This window comes from Octopus sinensis, linkage group LG17 (genome assembly GCF_006345805.1).
Source record: "Octopus sinensis linkage group LG17, ASM634580v1, whole genome shotgun sequence".
Classification (NCBI taxonomy): Eukaryota; Metazoa; Mollusca; class Cephalopoda; order Octopoda; family Octopodidae; genus Octopus; species Octopus sinensis.
This window is the reverse complement of record NC_043013.1, coordinates 17,987,159-18,001,815: the sequence shown is the minus strand read 5'-3', so window position 1 is coordinate 18,001,815 and position 14,657 is coordinate 17,987,159. Positions and strand designations below refer to the sequence as shown.

The following is a 14,657-nucleotide window of genomic DNA, read 5'->3' as shown; positions in this document are numbered from 1 at the left end:
AGGTTACTGGTGGAAAATAAAGTGGGGAGCAATGATATTGAGATTCAAGGATAGATTTTAAAAGTGGATCCAAGGAGAGGAGAAGGTTAACTTGTAGCACAAAAGAGGACGAAATAGGTCAATTCTGCTCCCATATGATCTACAGCAGCTGAACAGTGCCATACTTAGAGGAGTGATAGAAGGATGTGTATTAGGAAGACAAGAGATGGAGAGGGCTTGATGGGAACAGAGTCCAGTGACAATATTAGATATAAACATAATGAACACAAACAAACACCAGTATATTAGCTATCAGTTCAAAATTTACTTAAAAACTCTACTGCAGATAGCGAACTGTATGCACAATGGTCATGAAAGTGAGAGGAGGGAGAGGTAAGATTTGTATGATTGATGTTCTGCTTGAACTTTAAAATGAAGCATGTGTGTGCGAATTGTGCTTGTGCATAAAGCGGGAATATTTAAGAGTCAATGGAGTGAGTTCATACTCTCTCTTGAAAACAAACAAGCAATAACTGATACAAAATTATAAATTTCTTCCATAAGACCCATGACAAGACATTTCAAAGGATGGTGGTGGTTGTGGTTGTGGTTATCTCCAAGTAAATTTTCAAGTCATTTAAGTAAACTGGCCATCTCCAAGTCACTTAAGCAACCTGTAAATTGGATCACTCAATCGGATCATCCTCCAAATCACTTAAACTGGTCATCTCCAGGTGGCTCAAAAAAAAAACTGCTCATGTCTAGGTTACTTAAATAAACTGACCCTTTCCTGGTCACTTAAACTGGTTATCCCACCAGTTCACAAACTGGTCAACTCAAAGTCACATGAAGAGATCATTAGGTCACTTAATCAAACTGACCAACTCCATATCACTTAAGCTGGTCATCTCTCAGTTATTTAAACAAACTAGTCACCCCTCCAGCTCACAAACTGGCCACCTCTAGGTCACTTGAACAAACTGGCCATCTCCAGTCACTTAAATTTCAAATCACTTTACCGTAACCCATTTGCATTCTGGTTTGTCACATGTATTGCTTATTTATTCACATTGTTTTGAATTAATCATGGATTATCTTGTAGCTTCAAGATTTCAATGGCGTGTTTGTATATTTTTAGAATGACATTGTAAGGTATGTGTGAGAAGTAAGATTTGGTCAGTTTTAACATAAAACTGGTAGAATATTTGGGTTAGACATGGCCAGATTAGATGCTAAAAGGTTAAATCCTTATGCTCCAACCATCATCATCATCATCATCATCATCATTTAGCGTCCGTTTTCCATGCTAGCATGGGTTGGACGGTTCAACTGGGGTCTGGGGAGCCTGAAGGCTGCACCAGGCCAGTCAGATCTGGCAGTGTTTCTACAGCTGGATGCCCTTCCTAATGCCAACCACTCCGAGAGTGTAGTGGGTGATTTTATGTGCCACCGACACAGGTGCCAGACGAGGCTGGCGAACGGCCACGCTCGGATGGTGTTTTTATGTGCCACCGACACAGGTGCCAGACGAGGCTGGCAGACGGCCACGCTCGGATGGTGTTTTTATGTGCCACCGACACAGGTGCCAGATGAGGCTGGCGGACGGCCACGATCGGATGGTGTTTGTTACGTCCCCAAAGCACGGAGGCCAGTCTATGCGGTACTGGCTACGGCCACGTTCGGATGATTTTCTTGTGTGCCACCGGCACTGGTACCACAAAGATACAAATTCCATTGATGTTCATCTATTTTGATTTGTTTTGATTTGATTTGATTTTCACTTGCCTCAACAGGTCTTCACAAGTGTCACAAGAAGGAAGGTATGCACAGGTGGACTGACTACGTCCCAGGTAGGGGCCACGGGTTATGGCCTGACTAGTCTTGCCGGGTCTTCGGATGGTGTTTTTATGTGCCACCGACACAGGTGCCAGATGAGGCTGGCGAACGACCACGATCGGATGGTGTTTGTTGCGTGCCCACAGCACGGAGGCCAGTCGATGCGGTACTGGCTACGGCCACGTTCGGATGGTTTTCTTGTGTGCCACCAGCACTGGTACCACAAGATACAAATTCCATTGATGTTCATCTATTTTGATTTGATTTGATTTGATTTGATTTTCACTTGCCTCAACAGGTCTTCACAAGTGTCACAAGAAGGAAGGAAGGTATGCACAGGTGGACTGACTACGTCCCAAGTAGGGGCCATGGGTTATGGCCTGACTAGTCTTGCCGGGTCTTCGGTTGGTGTTTTTATGTGCCACCGACACAGGTGCCAGATGAGGCTGGTGGACGGCCACGATCGGATGGTGTTTGTTATGTGCCCACATCACAGAGGCCAGTCGATGCGGTACTGGCTACGGCCATGTTCGGATGGTTTTCTTGTGTGCCACCGGTACTGGTACCACAAAGATACAAATTCCATTGATGTTCATCTATTTTGATTTGGTTTGATTTGATTTGATTTGATTTTGATTTTCACTTGCCTCAACAGGTCTACACAAGTGTCACACACTTGCCTCAACAGGTCTTCACAAGTGTCATAAGTAGGAAGGTATGCACAGGTGGACTGACTACGTCGCCGGGTCTTCGGATGGTGTTTTTATGTGCCACCGACACAGGTGCCAGATGAGGCTGGCGAACGGCCACGATCGGATGGTTTTCTTGTGTGCCACCGGTACTGGAACCACAAAGATACAAATTCCATTGATGTTCATCTATTTTGATTTGGTTTGATTTTCACTTGCCTCAACAGGTCTTCACAAGTGTCACACACTGCCTCAACAGGTCTCCACAAGTGTCACACACTTGCCTCTGCCTCAACAGGTCTCACAAGTGTCACACACTTGCCTCTGCCTCAACAGGTCTTCACAAGTGTCACACACTTGCCTCAACAGGTCTTCACAAGTGTCATAAGAGGGAAGGTATGCACAGGTGGACTGACTACGTCGCCGGGTCTTCGGATGGTGTCTTTATGTGCCACCGACACAGGTGCCAGATGAGGCTGGCGGACGGCCACGATCGGATGGTGTTTGTTGTGCCCACAGCACGGAGGCCAGTCGATGCGGTACTGGCTACGGCCACGTTTGGGTGGTTTTCTTGTGTGCCACCGGCACTGGTACCACAAAGAATACAATTCCACTGATGTTCATCTATTTTGATTTGTTTTGATTTGATTTTCACTTGCCTCAACAGGTCTTCATAAGTGTCACAAGAAGGAAGGTATGCACAGGAGGACTGACTACGTCCCAGGTAGGGACCACGGGTTATGGCCTGACTAGTCTTGCCGGGTCTTCTCACGCACAGCATACTTCCATAGGTCTCGGTCTCTAGACATTTCCTTAGTGAGACCTAAAGTTCGAAGGTCGTGCTTCACCACCTCGTCCCAGGTTTTCCTGGGTCTACCTCTTCCGCAGGTTCCCTCAACTGCTAGGGTGTAGCACTTTTGCACACAACTATCTTCAGCCTTTCTCGTCACATGACCATACCAGCGCAGCCGTCTCTCTTGCACACCACAACTGACGCTTCTTAGGTTCAACTTTTCTCTCAAGGAACTTACACTCTGACGATTATGAACACTGACATTACACATCCATCGGAGCATACTGGCTTCATTTCTTGCGAGCTTACGCATATCCTCAGCAGTCACGGCCCATGTTTCACTACCATGTAGCATGGCTGTACGTACACATGCATCATACAGTCTGCCTTTTACTCTGAGCGAGAGGCCTTTTGTCACCAGCAGGGGTAAGAGCTCTCTAAACTTTGCCCAGGCTATTCTTACTCTAGCAGTTACACTTTCAGCATACCCACCCCCGCTACTGACTTGGTCTCCTAGGTAGCGGAAGCTATCAACTACTTCTAGTTTGTCTCCCTGGAACGTGGCAGAAGTTGGTCTCTGCACATTTCCAGTGTTTATTGCTCCTGAGCATTTGCCACAGACAAAAACTATTTTCCTAGTTAGCCTTCCTTTGACATTGCTGCACCTCTTATGTGTCCATAGCTTACACTTGGTGCATCTTATAGTTTCTACCTACACCTTTTTTACAGATCGAGCAGGGCCATCTACCTGAAGGCGTTTGTGATTGATCTACCTTCCTACTTATTAGGACTTTGGTTTTGGCTAGGTTGATTCTAAGGCCCTTCGATTCTAATCCTTGTTTCCACACCTGAAACTTCTCCTCCAGTTCTGATAGTGACTCAGCAATTAGAGCAAGGTCATCAGCATAGAGGAGCTCCCAGGGGCAACCTGTCTTGAATTCCTCCGTTATTGCCTGGAGGACTATGATAAATAGGAGGGGACTGAGGACTGAACCTTGGTGGACCCAACCTCTACCCGGAATTCTTCACTGTACTCGTTGCCAACCCTCACCTTACTAGCAGCGTCTCTGTACATAGCTTGCACAGCTCTCACCAACCATTCTTCTATCCCTAGTTTCCTCATTGACCACCAGATAAGGGATCGGGGGACCCTGTCAAAGGCTTTCTCCAAGTCAACAGAAGCCAGGTACAAGGGCTTATCTTTGGCTAGGTATTTCTCCTGCAGCTGTCTTACCAGGAATATAGCATCAGTAGTACTTTTCCCTGGCACGAACCCAAACTGCATATCATCTAAGCTAACTCTCTCTCTAATTAGTTGGGCTATAACCCTCTCCGTAACCTTCATTACCTGATCCAGCAGCTTGATGCCCCTGTAGTTATTTGTCTCTAGGGCGTCGCCTTTACCTTTGTAGCAGTTGACTATTATGCTGCTACACCAGTCATTGGGTATGACCCCCTCGTGTATCACCTGGTTAACTATACGGGTGACTAAGCTATAGCCGACACCACCAGATATTTTGAGCATCTCTGCAGTAATTCCTGATGGGCCTGGGGCTTTCCCTGTTTTCATGCTTCTAATTGCCTTATCTACTAAGGAACTGTTAACTCGGATTGCTGGTCCCTCTGTTGGGTCGACATTCGGCAGACTCTCTTTATCCCATTCATTTTCTTCATTCAGCAACCTATCATAGTGGCGTCTTCAAGCCTCTCTCTTTGCATCCTCATTAAGCGCAAGTGAACCGTCATCCTTGCGAACACATTTCTTTCCCACCACGTCACGATTCTCTCTCACACACTGTCTTGCAACACGAAATACCTCAAGTCTTTCATCCTCACGACGCAGGACATTGGCAAATTTTTCCTTATCTGCCTCCCCTCTGGCTAGATAGACCTGTCTCCTGGCTTCCCTTCTGGCAGACTGATACACTTCCCTGCTACCACCGTTCTTCCAGGCCTTCCAAGCCTGTTTCTTTTGTCTAATAGCCCTGTCAACAATATTGTTCCACCACCACGTTATTTTGGGTCTTAAGGGGACTTTGCACCAGCCACAGATCTGGTCAGCGGCTTTCAGCAGGTTGTCCCTCAGAAGCGTCCAGTTGTCTTCTACCCCATGCGTAGCTATACTCCCTTCCATTTCGTCTAAGGCTTCAAATAACATATCTCTAAATCTCTGTCCATTCGCAGGGTCTTTAAGCTTCCAGACCCGTCTTCTCCATGTTGGTCGTCTTCTAGTCGCCCTCTTAGTCCTGATCCTAAAGTCACTAACTACCAGTCTATGTTGTGGGGTGCATTCTTCACCTGGGAAGGTTTTGGCATTTATAAGCAGCCATCTTTCCCTTTTTCTGGCAAGGATGTAGTCGATTTGGCTAGTATGCCGGCCCGATCGGTAGGTGACCAGGTAGCTTGTCGGTTTCCTGAAGTTAGTGTTGCAAATCATAAGACTATTCGCATCGCAGAACTCCAGCAGCCTGGTTCCCTCCTCGTTGCGGGAACCATAACCGTAGCCTCCATGCACGCCATGGAAGCCCCCAGCACATCGTCCAACATGCCCATTGAAGTCACCAGCCACAAAGAGAAGGTCCCTGTCGTTCGTCAATGATGTGGTCTGCAGTAGGGTGTCATAGAAACAGTCTTTCTGTCCATCAGGTAGCCCTGGCTGAGGGGCATAGGCCGATATAATAGTTGCTAAACTATGGTGGAGCACTAATCTAATCTTAATTATTCTGTCACTTACTCTGACTACCTCGATTACCTTATCTACCCATTTTTCGGCGATAAGCATGCCCACACCCCTGACTCCGTCAGTATTCCCAGCCCAGAAAATCTTGTACCTCTGTCCTTAACCTAATTTACTTTATCTCAAACTCTTCCCCCTTAAACCCCTTAACACCCACACTATCATCACAAGCCCATTCCTGACTATTTCACCATCCCCCATCTCCACCCCACACTATAGCCTGCATCCTGGTGTGATCAACCAATTATCTCCACACTTTACACTCTCTTTTCTTATCTCTGCTGCTGTACTTTGAGAGACACCTACCACTGGCTCCTTCCTCTGTACTTTACACCATTAAACATCTACTATTACTATCTGTTCCTTGATAGACTTCCCTTTCTTCTTGCTCATTTCCTTAACTACTGTATCTCTCTTGTTTCTGGATGACCTCAACTGATGCCCTCTAACACTAATTTCACTTTAGTTACCCCCCCTTCTCCCATCTCCCCCCACCACCATTCTACTCCTCCAGCAGCTTCCCATTAAACTTATATATTTGTAAACACTATGCTAATAATCAGATTCTTTTGATGACAGTAACACAATTTCCATACATCTATAGTAGTATGGGACTTTATAACATTATATACTCGGTAATAGCATCAATCATGTTTCATCCGAAACAGCTGTAAAGTTAAGACTATTACATCATTCCTTGTACACTCCATATACATACTTTTATCTGCCCTTTTACTTCCATCCCTGCATCATGAAGATCATTTTCATAGCCAACTTCCTGCACCAGAACCACCCACGCTCAATGAAGGAATCAGAATTTAAGTTTTGATTTATCTGAGAACTACTTGATTATTATCAATTACCAAACTTATTTTAGCATTCTCCTTCATACACAGACACACACACACACATGTATAGTTAAATAAGCACTCAATACATGGAAAAGTACTGCATAGTGTTTACATGTAGAAGAGTTTATTCAATTCTTTTGAAGCTGATTGTTCATTCTGTGGCTCCTCATTTCTTGCTTATGTCAACATTCAAGTAACACACCTCGAAGGAAACTCTGAGTAGTGACAGAGTCAATCCTCAACTTTCAAACAAGTACACAGAGAGAGAGAGAGAGAGAGAGAGAGAGAGAGAGACACACACACACAAAGACAGGTAACACCATCATCATCATATTCTCACTGACTTTTTGTGTCAGCTTTTTCTATGCAGCCATGAATTGGACAAAACTTTTGATGATAGTATTCCACTGAAAGATGCCCTTCCTGATATCAAGCCTTGATTGTTTTTGTTTTTGTTTTTCAGACAGTAAGTTAGACAGGTGGACAAATATATACATAGGTAGACTGGCAGATAGGTAGGTAAGTAAAGAGATAGATAGAAAAACGGTTTTTTAAAAATTCTTTTTCTAACCACAGTCACTGCTTAGTTGATCATGTGTCCTAGTACTTGTTTCACTCGGGTACATATTTTAGCAATCTCTATTCAATAAACCACTAAGTTACAAGACAGAAACGGGGCATGACATACACAAAACACCAATGTTAACAGGGTGTAGAAACCAAGCCAAAGTAGGCATTGGAGCATAATACAAACTGGTGAATAATACAACCTTGCCAGCATGGAAAATAAATGTTAAATGATGAGGATGATCTATACTACATGTGTGTGTGGAGGCGCAATGGCCCAGTGGTTAGGGCAGCAGACCCGCAGTTGTAGGATCACGGTTTCAATTCCCAGATCGGGCATTGTGAGTGTTTATTGAGCGAAAACACCTAAAGCTCTACGAGGCTCCAGCAGAGGGTGGTGACGATCCCTGCTATACTCTTTCGCCACAACTTTCTTTCACTCTTTCTTCTGTTGGCCTGCTTGCTTAGCCAGCAGGGTGGCGTCATTTGAAGGCTAAAACAATGCAAAGCGCATTGTGACCAGCAATGTGTAGCAACATCTGATAGTCTGGTCAGTCATGGTGATTATGGTGATATATATATATATTATATTATATTTTATATTTTATCTAGTTTCAGCTCACGAGCTGTGGCCATGCTGAGACACCGCCATTCAAAGTAAGCGTTCCCATGCCAGGAATCGAACCCGGGCCGCCTGGGTGAAAGCCATCATCATCCTCATCATTATTTAGCATCCGTTCTCCATGCTGGCATGGGTAAGATGGTGTGATTGGAACTGGTACATTGGAGAGCTGCAACAGGCTCCAGTCTGTTTTGGCTTGGTTTCTACAGCTGGATGCCTTTCCTAATGTCATCCAATATATATATATAATATATATATATATATATATATATATATATATATATATATCAAATGAACACAGGCATGGCTCTGTGGTTAAGAAGTTCATTTTGCAAACACATAGTTTCAGGTTTAGCCCCAGTGCACAGCACATTGAGCAAGTGTTTCTACTATAGCCCTGGGCCAGCCAAATCCTTGTGAGAGGTTTTGATTTACAGAAACTGAAAACAGTCCATTTATATGTGTGTGCATGAGAGAGAGAGGGAGAGTGTGTGTGTGTGTGTGTGTGCACATGCACATGTGTGTATATGCATGAGTGTTCGTATCTCCTTATCTATATTTTGTGCATTAAGTGTAAACAAATGTCACTCATATTAAGCAGTGTCATTTGTTTGCAATATTCCAAGAAGAATATACCCAGCCATTTGTGCTGTTCGTGTTTACAGGATCAGGAGAAATACGACAATTTTGCTTGGAAGTAAGTGAGGGTGGAATGACAGGGAGAGCGTCTAACGATAGAAAATCTGCCTCAATAAATTCCGTCTGACCCAGGCAAGCATGGAAAGGTAGACATTCAAACAACAATGATGACATTATATACGCACACACCCATATATATATATATATATATATATATATATATATATATATAATAACAAAGGGTAAAATTAATTAATTAAGAAATAATCAATAATTTCACCAAGTAGAATTCGGCATGAAAAAGGACCATTTCACGGTAAACTTAAGTAATACTTTATAATTAGGGTTCAGCAAAGATTTGCTTTACCACATACCGACGTTTAGAAATAGCAGCCAAAAAATAGCCAAATAGCTAAAGTAGAAGAAATAGCTAAGTTTTTTCGCTGCTATTTCTAAACTTCGGTATGTGGTAAAGCAAATCTTTGCTGAACCCTAATTATAAAGTATGTATATATATATATATATATATATATATATATATATATATAGAGAGAGAGAGAGAGAGAGAGAGAGAGAGAGAGGAAAATAAAGATGGGAAATAATGAAGAGAAAGCAAACCAGTAGAAACAGGTTTTGTATTTTCTTGTGCATTGTATTGCTTGCATCATCCTTATTATTATTAGTAGTAGTTGTAGTAGTAGTAGTAGCAGAGGAGCTCAAAGTGAAACAGAGAAATTCCAGGGAGAAAAAGGGATTAAAGGGGTTATTGTTTTCGTCTTTTATTTTTATCTTTTTCATATTTGCGCAGGGAAGAAAGAAGGAAAGAAAGAGAGCAAGTGAGAAGCCGAACAGCGACAATAACAACAACAACAAGTAATGCATGGAAAGTCTCTGTTCATTTCTTCACAATTTGAATAACATCATCGTGGTGCATCTGGTGTTGGATTCCAACTCTCTGAGGACTGTACTTTACACTGGAACCCTGCAAGAAGAGAAGTACAGGCATCTTGGTTAGTTCTTCACAGCCGGGATTGGTTAGAACAAATTTAGCAGAGTCTTTAGAATGTGAGATAGAATGCCTAATGGTATTTGATCTGATCCTAAGCATGCTCTGTGTTCAAATCCTGCCAAAGTCGACTTTGCCTTTAACCGTTTCGTTACTGTATTTATTTTGAGATGTTCAGTGTTTCTTTCAATTACTTTAAATATAACAAAAATTTTAGTAAAATAACTTAGTTATCATTAAGCTAGTGTTAGCAACATAAATTGTGACTAAGGTTTGGTGGAAGATTTTAATTCAAAACTTATGAAAACAAGACATTTTACCACAGAGCCAGAACCGGTTTCAACCGGGTTCATAATGAAAGGGTTAATCCTTTCAGGGGTTGATAGTAACCAGGACTTTGGACTAGTGTCTTCTACTACAGCTCTGGGCTGACTAATGCCTTGTGAGTAAATTTGGTATATGGAAACTGTGTGGAAGCCCATTGTATATGTGCATGTATGTGTGTGTGTCTGCATTTGTTCCTCCATCACCACCACTGCTTGACAATTGGTTCTTGTTTGTCTATATTCCCATAACTTAGCAGTTCAGCAAAAGAACTAATAGAATAAGTACTAGACTTAAAAATAATAAAGTATGTACTGAGGACAATCTGTTTAACTGAAACCATTGAAAGCAGTGCCCCAGCATGGCCACAGCCCAATGCCTGAAACAAGCAAAAGATAAATCCAAGGTAGCAGACTGGCTGAAAGTGTGAGCAGGTCAGGAAAGACACCTTGTGGTATTGATGCTCTTTGCATCCAAACACAAACACTATAAAACCCCTCTGGTGCCAAGATGTACCAGCCCACAACTGTGGCCTTTCCTGGTGTATATATTGATGGTAGGGAGAAGGCTCTGGCCTGCACCTACATGTGTAGTTGCACAATCAAACAGGAGTGACAAGCCCCTTAAGTAGTTGTGGTGACTGACTGACACCTCTCATTCTCAATATCTTCATTCCACCAAGGAGAAAGTCTGAATGCAGTCACACTCAACCTACGACAAGTTACAAGTATCTCACACAAATCTCACCTAAGTGTTAACAATAAAAAAAGACAAACAGAATTAGATAATGTGGTCCTGTATACTCTTAAGACGGAATGGTCATGGCTGGAATGCATCTGAATCATAGATTTACTGGATCAGAGACTAATGTGTTCGTATTCTGTGAAACCTCCAAAGAGAGTGGAGGAAGAAATTTGTAAAATGATGAGTTTCACCAGCTGAAGCATTTTAAAGTTGTTTAACCCTAGGTAAATATTGATTGAGTAGACTTGCAACCAAAGATAATCTGATTTCGATGTTTCTAGGATTTATTATTCAATGTGTATTTCTTTATTTAAGACGGCAAAGTGCGATTTGATGTAAAATGAAAATGATGATGTGATGTATAAAATGGAGTGTGTGCAGACTCACAGCTTTTGCTAGGATGAAGCATACATAGTTATGTCCCTTTTGAAGGTGACACAACAACTCATAGTGTCCAGAGAAAAGTTTAACCCTTTAGTGTTCACATTATTCTGCCAAAATTAATGGTTCTTCATCCACATTGTTTTGAACTAATCATGCATTATCTTGTAGCTATGAGATTTTGATGAGGTAGCTGTTAATTTTTAAAACGATATGTAGGGTTGGTGTGAGAGACCAGATCTGGCCTGTTTGAACATAAAACAGGCAGAATACTTTTGGCCGGATATGGCCGGTTTAAATGCTTATGGGTTAAAGGATTAATCCTCTTTTACACAGATTGCCAAATGAAAGAGGAGAATCCAAGGAACCTAATGATGGTCTATGTTGGTAAATAGTATTTTATTATGGGGAAAGAGAAGAGGTGTGGGGGGTTTTGTTGGGCATTTGATATCACTTCAATGAAGAATCCAGTCAAAAATGTTAGACATCTCCTACTAACTGATTCCAAGACAAAATAATTTATTCCACTTGGTAAATGGCAGGGCTTGCTTATCGTACATCAAATATAAACATAAAGAGTAAAAGACAAACAGGTGATGACTTACCCATACTAAAGCATATTTGAATGTATTAACCAAGGATCTGTGAATGGAGTGACACTGCAAAAACAAAAACAAAATGTAATAAGAATAACATGGAAATTCCTCAAAATCGGAATATCTTACATCACTAGCTCTATTTTTTAAAACAACAAAGATGGTGTGCTTCCATATGGCCACAACTGAGTTAACAGAATAAGCTTTGGCCAATGTCCAGCAGGATATGCTCTCCATCAACCAGAAGATATAGAGTTAAAAAAAAACTAAACATAGCCTATATATATATCATCATCATCATCATCATCATCATCATCATCGTTTAACGTCCGCTTTCCGCGCTAGCACGGGTTGGACGGTTCGACCGGGTCTGGGAAGCCAGGGGCCGCTCCAGGCTCCAGTCTGAATCTGGCAGAGTTTCTACGGCTGGATGCCCTTCCTAACGCCAACCACTCCGTGAGTGGATTGGGTGCTTTTTACGTGCCACCTGCACAGGGGCCGGAGGGTCCGGCATCGTCACGATCGGTTCGAGCATTTTAACGTGTCAGCGGCACGGGGGCAACGAGGTCCGGGGTACTTTGGGGATCGGGGTACTTTGGGGATCCAGGGTACTTTGGGGATCCGGGGTACTTAGAATGGGTAGGGGGTATGTGGAATTTCTGCAGAAAGCAGCCCGGGTCTTTGTAGTCACAGCATATCTCCAGAGATCTCGGTCCTTCGCCATTGCCTCAGTGAGGCCCAATGCTCTGAGGTCATGCTTGACCACCTCATCCCATGTCTTCCTGGGTCTACCTCTCCCCCTGATACCTTCAACTGTTTGGGAGTGGCACTTCTTCACACATCTCTCTTCATCCATCCGCAGCACATGACCATACCATCGCAAGCGTCGCTCTTGCACACCACATCTGATGCTTCTTATATCCAGCATTTCTCTCAGGATACTTACACTCTGTTTTGCGTGCACACTGACACTACACATCCAGCGGATCATGCTAGCTTCATTTCTTTCAAGTCTACACATGTCTTCTGCAGTCACAGCCCATGTTTCATTACCGTGAAGCATGGCAGTTCGCACACATGCATCATACAATCTACCTTTTGCTCTGAGGGAGAGACCTTTTGTTGCCAGTAGGGGTAGGAGCTTTCTGAACTTTGCCCAGGCTATTCGTATTCTAGTGGTGATACTCTCTGTGCATCCACCTCCGCTACTAACTTGGTCACCCAGGTAGCGGAAACTATCAACTACTTCTAGTTCTCTCCCTGGAGTGTGATGGAATCTGTTTTCTGAGTGTCTGTTGTGTCTATTGTCCCTGTGCATCTGCCGCACATGAAAGCTATCTTATCTGTTAATTTCCCTTTAATGTTGCTGCACCTCTTATGTGTCCATAACTTACATTGGGTGCATCTTATGGAGTTTCTACCTGTACCTTTCCTACAGGTTGAGCAGGGCCACCTACCCGAGGGGATGTGTGCTGAGTACCTCTTGCTGCTTACTAATACTTTGGTCTTTGCTACATTTATTCTAAGGCCCTTTGATTCCAACCCTTGCTTCCACACCCGAAATTTCTCTTCTAGTTCCGGTAGTGATTCTGCTATGAGGGCTAGGTCATCGGCATAGAGGAGCTCCCAGGGGCATCCCGTTTTGAATTCCTCTGTTATTGCCTGAAGGACTATGATGAATAAAAGGGGACTGAGGGCTGAGCCCTGGTGCACATCTACTTCTACCCGGAATTCTTCACTATATTCGTTGCCAATCCTAACCTTGCTGACAGCCTCTCTGTATAGAGCCTGTACAGCCCTTATTAGCCATTCTTCAATCTCCAGTTTCCGCATCGACCACCAGATAAGGGAACGGGGAACCCTGTCAAAGGCTTTCTCCAAGTCTACAAAAGCTATGTAGAGGGGTTTATCTTTAGCTAGGTACTTCTCCTGCAGTTGTCGGACCAGGAATATAGCATCAGTGGTGCTTCTACCTGGTACAAAACCGAACTGCATTTCATCTAAACAAATTCTCTCCCTAATGAGATTGGTTATGACCTTCTCTGAGACCTTCATCACCTGGTCCATATATATATATATATATATATATATATATACATATTATACAAAAATGTTGATAGTGACTTTGAAGTTTGGGCCAGGTAAGCTGTGAGGTGAGTCATTCTATACAAAAGTACAGAGTAATCATCAGATTATTTTTCTTATAACTGAACATAAAAACTAATATTTATACACACACACACATATATATACACACATACATATATAGTTCAACTTTACAGAAAACAAAAGACGAAGACAGGTGAGGGAAGGAAAAGCAAGTATATATATATAAAATTAATCCAAACATGTAAGCACAAAAAAACACAACGCGAGGACGTGGAACAAATATAGTATTATTGGACGCTCAGGAAAGAAGGAAAGAAGGAGGGTTCAACGTTTTGAGCGGAGCTCTTTGTCGGAAACATAGGAGAAGGAAAAATCCAGAGAAGAGAAGACAGAGGAAAAAAATCGCCAACAGTACACACGCAGTCACATTTTAGCGCACACACACACATGCAGCTAGCCATTACTTGTGAATGGTATGGCTTGGTAATGTGCACTGTGATTTTCTTAATTGCATTAAGAGCCACAGTAATTGCAAGCATACATAGATGTCTTCTCAGCTTTTCACAACTGACTCAGCATATTCAGGATGCGACAGATGGAGGGTGAGGGCTGCACCAACATCTTTGCTGGTACTCATTTTTAACTGAGAAGACCTAAAAAACAGTGTAAAATGAAGAGCCTTCCTCAAGGATGCAAGGCACTGCATGGTTCAGGAATTGAACCCACAACCTTGTGCATATGAGTCAAGCACTAGAACCACTAGGCCACATGCCATCGATATAAA

General features: G+C 42.9%; 1 protein-coding gene across 1 annotated transcript in view; it reads right to left on the bottom strand.

The window, feature by feature from the left end:
- Positions 1–9,319: 9,319 nt before the first annotated feature.
- LOC115220793 (developmentally-regulated GTP-binding protein 2) overlaps positions 9,320–14,657 on the bottom strand; it is a 28,052-nt gene continuing 22,714 nt past the window's right edge. Inside the window, exons 13-14 of the mRNA XM_029790936.2 lie at positions 11,774–11,827; positions 9,320–9,695 (exon numbers count right to left, since the gene is read on the bottom strand). Of these exons, the coding sequence (XP_029646796.1) occupies positions 9,609–9,695; positions 11,774–11,827 (141 nt within the window). The 3' untranslated portion in view covers positions 9,320–9,608. The remainder of the gene's footprint in view (positions 9,696–11,773; positions 11,828–14,657) is intronic.